Below are 8,724 nucleotides of genomic sequence, written 5' to 3'. Positions count from 1 at the left end.
TTGTACCACCATCTTCTCGGACTCGGTTGGCTGAATGACGTATGAATGAGAGCACTCTTTGCACTTGAAATGGCTTGTTTAGCAGGCTTGGTGTTTAATGTTGTTAGCTGTAATACCAGGACATTAACAAGAAATAAATGTGTAATCTATTACTGCAATATGTAGGGACTAATGTCGAGAAATGGTTTGGTTCATTTTCCACAAAAAGACTCTGAGATGGCCACTGTCCCAAGTACCAAGGAACAAAGACCCTCTGGTGAACCATTTTCTTTCTTTTTTGCAAGCGAGGCATTTGTTACCCCCACCCCCTACAGAGGCATGTGGAAACAATCCAGTCAATACGCAGAGTAATAGTGAACGGTGCATCCTCAGGAGTGCACGTTCTAGCCCTTCACAAATCAACTTGTGTTTCACTAAAAACAGAGTGGGTGGATCTTCCACCTTATGTTTTCTGCCCTTCCCCTCCCATTTGTACACTGCTAACGATAAGTAGGCTGCTTACAAAACCTGACCCTCCTCCAAAGAGTTCTTTTTTTGTTATTATTACTATATTACAAATGTACAACATACATTTGAAGGATTGGTTTCAGGCATAGAGTGGGTATGCTTCTGCTCTGACCCCACCTACTATAGCTATAACCATTACAGAAGATGGACCTGACATGCTTCAGAACAAGAGCATCAGAAGTGACAGCATGAAGAGAAGTCACAGCAAATTAAGTTCCTGCATTTACCTTTCAGGAGATGCTGCTTGTCACTCTTCTAATTGGAGGTGATTGATGCCTTCTGACTTGGCTGAGAAGCAGGAGCAAAGCAAATCTGACACTTGTGCATATGTAGAGTGACCTTATTACTAAAAGAAGCTTTGTAGTCGTGTGACTGGTCTCCCAGCAACCAGCACTGGCTCCATCAATGAGATCCTTCGATGGAGTCAACACTGAAGCAAACTCTTATCTGTCTAAATCATGATCTTTATAAAGACACCACCAAATATTCACCTTAATTTTGTTTACAGTATTGGTATGCTAGCATACAATCATCAACTGAGGCTACCGGGTAATTAGGACTAATTTTTGGGTTAGGGTTAGGTAACCTGACCTTAAATCTATTTGATGTATGTAATGTACAACCTTTTTCAACTTAGTAGTTATTATGTTTTTGATGAATGGTGGATCATTTTTATTATATTAATTATTGCTATTACATTATCTAAATGAATCTAACATCCCAATAAAATGCTAAGCATACAGTATATGATATGATTAGCTCGCTGGTTCTGTCATCAGGTGAGCATGCTAATAATATAGAATGTTTTTCTCTGTGTGTCGGGGGTAGTGGTGGTAGTGGGGGTGTTCAGTATGAAAAAAATCTCTACATATTTTAATAACTTGTATGTATGCAGCTATAATACATAAATGTAAAATCTGGCAGTGCAGTTTTTATATTTTATGAAACACCGGTTACTGCTGCTTAGAGTCTGTAAATCAAATATCTGTCTCGTTTCCCCACAATATCTTTGTACAACAAAATCACTGAAGTACATATTAAAGGTCTAACACACAACGTTATACTAGGATGTGTCAAATTCTGCCATCAAGTGTTGCAAGAAATACAAAACACACAAAGATTTTCTTCATCCTCGTGCTGTCTGTAGCAGAATGTCACATATTTTCTCCTCTTTGTGCGAACAGTTTGCAAGTGGAGCTGAATTTGAGAAGATATTACATTGTCAATCGTCAGCCCTTCAGGAACATTGGCTCAGAACATCTCCCACACTGTCGCAACTGTCACAGTGACCACCATCCAAACGCATGCCACGGGTTTCATTTTACCATCCCTGCTCTGTCCTTGGCGCGTTGCACCATTAGGGGACTGTAGAATCGGTCGAGCAGATTGAAGAATTTATTTTGGTTTGCAGACAGTTTGCAGAGAATGCACAGTCAGGCTGTTTCAAATGAGCTCAGTGGTGAACACTGATGTACTTGCTCAACAATCCGAGATATCAAATTCAGCTCAAGGGTCAGTGAGGTTCATCCCAAAGTAATGCACCATTCGAGGTAGAGGAGTATCCTGTGCTTTCAGGCTCCAGGCTTTGCACATTCCTTGTTTATGTAAGACCATTAAAAAAAACAAGAACTATGAATAAACCATAGCCATGGTGCTAGCCTAGGCAAGGCTGAGGTTTCTCATCTTTTCCTTCTTGTAATAAGATGCACAAAGTTGGCTTTTTTTTTTCCACTGACACGACTGCCAGACCCTGGGCAGTATTTCCATGTTTAGAGAAATCCTCAGCATGGATCCACTCATTTCTGTGTTGTATAGATGCTGCCTCGAGAGTGTCCCCACAGACCTCCGCTCTCTAATCCTCCCTCCCCCTTGTTTCATTCATGTGCAAATGACCTTTTGACACCATCACGAGTAATATATTCCTGGATCCGTTTTCTCTGTGGTTGGGTGTGATCCAGATTGAGTTGCTTCATTAAATTAAGATCTTGAGCTGGAGTCAGTGTACATGTAATGACCCCTGGAACCCTTTAGGTAACTGTTTATTTTTCACTTAGACTTTGTTAGTGTCAATAAGTAGCCGTAATTACATCATTCGTTTGGCAGCATATCTTTGCACGGGGTTTACGAGCAGATTACAGGCAGTGTTTGCTCAGTCTAGTGATTCATGCCCTGATGCCAACTTAGATACTAGTCTGCAGTTCACCGTTGAGCAGGGAAGTGTTATGGGCCTCCAAGTTGGCATTGATGATTGCAGCGTCGTGAGCCATCCTGCTCCTGTCCGCCCTGCTGTCGCTCCGCTCCATTTCATCCAGGCCCGTGACCTTTTTCAGGCACAGAACGTTCTGGAAGCTCTTCTTGAAGTTGTCGGACAAAAAAGCGTACAGGATGGGGTTAGCGCAGCTGTTGGTGTAACCGAGCACCACCACGAAGTCGAACGTGCTCTTCACAGCTGAAGTTGGCTTGATCGACCCGGTGACGGAGGTGACGTTGAAAATGTAGAAAGGGAGCCAACAGAGAACGAACACTGCCACCACGATGGATACCATGCGTGTCACTTTGCGCTCAGAGCGCTTGCGCTTGGTAGAACCCACGCGTATACCTGATGACTTCACCTGGGAGAAGAATGAGCAGGTTGAAAAGGTTTTGTCTGGACTATGTGATTTTATGTGTTTAACCCTCAGCTTTGGCTAATCTTTAGGAGAACACTACAGGAAAACAGGAAACTTGTTTAGCAGCTGATGAAAACTGGGATAAAACATGACTGAAATTTAAAGGGCAGAATTGTAACCGTGGCTAAATGATGGTGTTGTTGTCACTCTTATAGTCTAAAATAAAAAATGTTTCAACCAAGACAGCTTCTCATAGGAGCACTAAGCTTTATCAACCCCCACCCGTCCCCTTAAATAAAACAAAACAAACATATTAGCCTCATTAATCAGGATCAGACTGATGTATAACAGCTTCTCCTCTGGCCTTTACATAATTGGCACTGGAATCCGATTCGTTTGGTGTGACTCTCCTGACAAATTCTCTGTCTCTCAAACTAGCGATAAAACTGAGAATCCCAACAAAAAACTACACAAATACCAACTTGCTTATTCCAAGAATAGAAAGCTTCTAATTTAATTCTAATTTAATTATACCTAGTTTGATTTACAGATGATTTTTGTCATGATGGCCATGTGTTTCCTTCCTCCCTGTCCTTTCCCACAGCCCCTTAATCCCAGCGGCTTAAATTATGGTCTCAAATATGGTCACAACACAGTTTTTTCCAATGCAGAAACATAAACAGATTGCTTTTCCAACAGGTCCCTGATACACCATGGACGGTGGTGATCTCACCTTGATTATAATTAGCAGGTAACACAGGCATATGACGGAGAGTGGCAGGAAGAATCCAATGAAGAAGGTGTAGAATATGAAGGCCTTGGAATAGATGTCCTGAGGCTCCGGCCAGATGATCCCGCATACCGGCACCTTGTTAAGCCCACTGAAGATCATAGTCGGTAGGATGACGATCAGCGAGACACCCCACACGGTCAGGTTAATGATCTTGGCGACACGCGGCTTCCGCCATTTTGTCGACCTAATTGGGTGAACCACTGCCAGGTATCGATCGATGCTCATCACCATCAGACAGAAGATGCTCGTGAACTGATTAAGGGAGTCTGGGAGGGAAGTAGAGAAACAAGGGTGAAGAACTATATTGTGAACTGTGTGCACCACAAGTTAACAAGCTGAGAAACCTATGCCTCATCCACATCAATAAATCCAGTTCTTTGCCTTACAAATCTTTCTAAATCAGCGCAGTCGTCCGTTTTGTCTCACCTAAGTTGCTGTTGAGCAATGTTAATACATGTTTAATTACTGTTGGGAGCTGCAAGCATTTGATAATGGTTGGGTCCGAATTCTGCAGTGAGACTGGGCTTCCCATTGGAACACTTAAAAACATTAATCTTTTATTTTAAATGGAAAAATAAAACATTGATCTTGAAAAACAAATAAATTATGTTTATGGGTGGTTTCTGGGGCTCAGTTTGAGTGTTTGGCCAATCACAGAATGAAAGGAGTTCAAAAACTTCACGCAAAAGCAGAAAAACTCTTTTTAAACCTAAAATCCAAACCTTCACTGAAAACTGCATGAGAATCCTTTTGTTTCCACCTACCTACAGTCATGATCACCCTGCAAAGCACCTCTCCAAAGGGCCAGTGCACCAGGGCCAGCTGCAGGGCGATGAAGGGCAGGCTCATCATGCACAGCACATCTGCTACCGCCAAGTTCAGGATGTAGATGTTGGTCACTGTCTTCATTTTGGCGTAACGGAGGATGACGTATATGACCAAGGCGTTGCCACACAGCCCCACGGCGCACACCATGAAATAAAGGAAGGTAATGACAATGAAGCTGGTCTTATCCTGGTGTAACCCGTTGTGGTCAGAGAAGTTGAAATTGGAGTCGTTGCTCTCGAGAAAGCTCTCGTAAAAGGGGAACTCGGGGATGGAGACATTGGGGGGCCTTGGGAGAATATCCCAAGGATCTAAAGCCATGGTGACTAAGAGGGGCTTGGGTGTTGAAGAAATTTAACAGTCTAAAAGTCTTGGGAATTGGTGATTTTGGGTTTCTGGGTATTTGGGATAGAAAGGGATTTTCAAGATTTATGTCCCAGCTGTAGAGAACAATTGAACACGATCGATCTGTGAGGGCAGAGAGAAAAGAGTGAAAAGACTGCAAATTAATGTAGGAATGCAAAAATCAATTGGCAAATTGTAAAGAAACGCTCTTAAAGATCCATGGCAACAAGATTGCTTTTGATACTTTCTTTCAGACCATTAGTAACAATCAGTAATCATCAGCAACAATCACAATCTAATCACATCTCAAACTCATCCACTCCACTGTAGGTGTGTTGAAAAAAAAAATCCCTCCAACACGAAAGAGAGTCCAGTAGTGCAGCTTAGGAGAATGCACACACATGCCTTTCCCCATCACTGCATACATCCAACAAGGTACACCAGTGGGATGGATTGACGAGGGCTTTGTACAGGCAAATGTTTATTCAATTGATCTGGGGGACAAACAGCTTGGAAGCAGAGGCAGGATCACGCATTCATCCACCCTGGTGGTGCATTTGATGGGGACATTAATCTAGTTCTTGCTTTCATAATTGATGTGTCACTGACACATGTGAGCTCACTTTGGACTCGCCACCTTCTGCTAAATGAGCTGAGGATGGGTACAGTTGCTGTTTGCAACAAAGCTGACCTGGTCTTGTTATCTGCACAAACGTGTTTTCTGGGGAACGTACACCAGTACAAAGGTTAATGTCGTTCTCGGCTGGGCGCTTTTCACTGATAAATACACTTTGTGACCACAAATGACCCATGATAGTCAAACCATAGAAATGTGAACGTTTACTGTGAATAGGAGCTTTAGATCAGTCATTCAGAAATGACATTTTCTTTTTTGTGATCAGTGAGTGATAAAATGAAGGAATATAATGGTTTATTGTTGAAGGAAATCTTAACTATTCTAATTCTATACCTTTCTCAGACATTTTGCATTTTATGACTCACTGATTGAAAAAAGCTGCCAGGGAAAGTGTGCAGGAAAAGCAGTGTGCTGCAGTTATAGATCCACTAATGAAAGGATCTGCAGGTGTTATCTGACGCGGAGGACAGAGTGATTATGTGTACAACGTGTTTCTTTTTTTTTTTTTATCTTTAGCGCTTGATTCAGTGTATTTATTCATCCAAATGGAAAGACTAATTGAGACTCCCCGAGGATGATAAATAAGAGGCTGGGTGTCCCTGCTCAGCAGGGGCTGTGTTAATGGGTGGAATGTGTCAGGGGATGATAAGGCTCAGCTTGATGCGGGCTCGCACAGGGGCTGCAGGCTGCGTGTGACAAATGCCCATCATCAGCCAACAGGGGATCATTAACGGTCTTCGCAGGTCAAAGCTATAGGAAAGGAACTTAAACATCTGACGGACGAGCGTGTTCTCTCTAAAAAAATTTAAAAATAGATTGTGACGCACATACAGTCCGATCCTCCAGCTTGAATCTACCTCCTCCTTACTTGAGGAGCTGTAGATTGAATAGCTCTGTCTGATATGAATGGGAATGCCGCGGCTGTGCTTAACGCGATTCCTTTGCTTTTTAAAACTTTTAACAGACTATTTTAAAAAGCCGTAACGGAGCAGTCGTACAGTGCGTAAATTCTACACAGATGTGCGCAGGTGAGTTTCCTCTCTCTCTTTTCGTTCCCCATAAAAATGCTACATACTTTGAAGCAAAATAAGAAAAACACAACAACAATAACCCACTTCGTCGTCATATGAAGTCCATGGTGATGAGGTGTCCCTCAGCAAGAAAAAAAACCGGGATTTCAGGCGCTGCGCTGCGGCGCTGACCTGCTGTTGAGCTGCATCCCGTCAGCCTCTCCATCCACCTGCTCCCCCTCCGTTACGCACCGCGTTGATGTCCTCATATACCACAAGCCACCGCCGGTAGTTAAACTGTGTCTCTCAGGTCATTGTTTTAACCTCTAGGAAACAACTGGTTGTTTAAAAGCTGCTTTAAAAAATAAAATAAAAAATGCTGTTGCTATTATTATTTTTCTTGTAAAAGCTGTGCGCTCTGCACTTAAGCAGTTCTGCCACCGACTCAATGGTAAGTGGCAACTAAACGCAAGATCTGTCTCTGTCTCTCATACACACGCACATGCACACACACGCAGAGAGAGAGAGAGAGAGAGAGAGAGAGAGAGAGAGAGAGAGAGAGAGAGAGGAGTCACGTATGTGGGTCAGTATGCTGCTCCTGACTACTGATTTTGATTCACGCTCCGGAAGTTATTAAATTATTGTTTGAATTTGGTAAATTATTTGTGTTAATTAGGTTAAATTTTCTATATAAATAAATAAATAAAATATCTGTTGGAAGCTGTGGAAGCACATAATGGCCCTGAAGCACCAAGGTGGTGTATCTCAATATGTCATAACTGAAGTGGGAGTTTCTCCTGGGTGAAAATGAGTCCACAGTTGTGAGTTGTGATATTTTAATGGAGTTCAAAGCGATCATACTTTGCCTCCTCAGTTGTGTTAAACAGGATCTGAAGGCACTATTAGTATGCAGAAATCCATAGTATAACAGTCTCACCTCTGCTGTGCCTGATTAGAAAAGAAAAACAAAAGGAAATGACAACCGGAACATTGGAATTACACTAATATGTTCAGAGAATGACTTTAAATAGAAGAAGCGGATGAGCTTATTAGTGCTTCTGTTTTCAACATATGATTTAATTATTTACACTATATTCTCCCTCCTGGGGGTTATTTCTGCTACTGTTTTGATTCTAGGGAAAAAGAGAGAAATCCAGCCATGATTATAAAATGTGCAATGTGGAATTGGCTTTTAAATAAAATAGCAGGTTAACAAGATCAAAAAAATTGGCTTGTCTCTGGAGAAGCATTTAGATTGCACCTGTTTCTTGCTTTGCAAGAAGCTTTTTGGTCGGAGATGAAGATCCTTCCCAGAGGAGAGAAAAAAGGTGGGTAATTTCAAAAACTGCTCTATTCCTGTTTAGGATAATGGGAGAGGCTGACATGGTATAGTCCAATAAATGGAGGTCCATTAAAACATCTACTGCTGTTCTGCGTGTTACAGAAATGGTGCAGGCTCCAGTGGGGATGGCTGGTGGCGCAGGTGTGTGTTAGATGTGCTTTGTTTTTTGGAGCTAGTATAAGCAACACTTCTGTGGCTGGAGAGGCAATTTATAATGCTGCCGTTTGTTAAAACTGACTTTAAATTTCTTGCCAAGGAGACACACTAGATTTGTTGCCAAGGAGACACACCTTAAAAAAGAAATTACTTTTCTCTTTCTTAAACCATCGAAGGTTTACCGTAAACTAAACCCCACCAAGAGAGAAATCCTTTCAAATTTCCTATAGATTCTTTGCCTTACTGGACTGTAACCTACCACAATCTTTGCTTAGCGTTATCAGACAGCTCAACAGAACTCTTGGAATACAAAGGACTTTAGCTTGATAAGCACCACCCTGCAGGCACACCCAATGAGCTACCAACATTCGCAATGTGCGACAACCATAAAGAGATTTGCTGCATGCAGATGGGAATCAACTCTTGCTCACCACCACCGACCAAATATGTTTTTTCTGTCATGCTGTGATAGGAAAAGATTTGTCAAGAGGATACTACAA

At 42.1% G+C, this 8,724-nt stretch overlaps 1 protein-coding gene across 2 annotated transcripts; it reads right to left on the bottom strand.

Annotated features, from left to right (window-relative positions):
• Positions 1 to 543: 543 nt before the first annotated feature.
• Positions 544 to 7,227, bottom strand: LOC101072159 (somatostatin receptor type 2-like). Of its 2 annotated transcripts, none has more exons than XM_003961372.3 (4): positions 6,832 to 7,227; positions 4,674 to 5,202; positions 3,850 to 4,175; positions 544 to 3,119 (listed from the first exon to the last, which is right to left on the bottom strand). In XM_003961372.3, exons 2-4 carry the CDS (start codon positions 5,053 to 5,055, stop codon positions 2,688 to 2,690), a joined length of 1,140 nt encoding a protein of 379 aa, XP_003961421.1. In that variant the 5' UTR covers positions 5,056 to 5,202; positions 6,832 to 7,227; the 3' UTR covers positions 544 to 2,687. The 2 variants fall into 2 exon arrangements, with proteins under 2 accessions (XP_003961421.1, XP_029694806.1); XM_029838946.1 differs by having other exon boundaries at positions 6,919 to 7,227.
• Between the last annotated feature and the right edge of the window lie 1,497 nt (positions 7,228 to 8,724).

The sequence above is a fragment of the Takifugu rubripes genome, chromosome 1 (genome assembly GCF_901000725.2).
Source record: "Takifugu rubripes chromosome 1, fTakRub1.2, whole genome shotgun sequence".
Lineage (NCBI taxonomy): Eukaryota > Metazoa > Chordata > Actinopteri > Tetraodontiformes > Tetraodontidae > Takifugu > Takifugu rubripes.
Note: the sequence above shows the minus strand (reverse complement) of the source record. Positions and strands in the feature narration are given on the sequence as shown.

Bases quoted from the DNA above. Each gene is read 5' to 3' on its own strand.
- LOC101072159 (XM_003961372.3), bottom strand. From the start codon at position 5,055: ATGGCTTTAGATCCTTGGGATATTCTCCCAAGGCCCCCCAATGTCTCC. The intron at 4,176-4,673 runs GTAGGTGGAAAC...CTTCCCTCCCAG, and splicing joins CAGGGTGATCATGACTGTAG to ACTCCCTTAATCAGTTCACG. The intron at 3,120-3,849 runs GTGAGATCACCA...TTCTTCTCCCAG, and splicing joins ACCTGCTAATTATAATCAAG to GTGAAGTCATCAGGTATACG.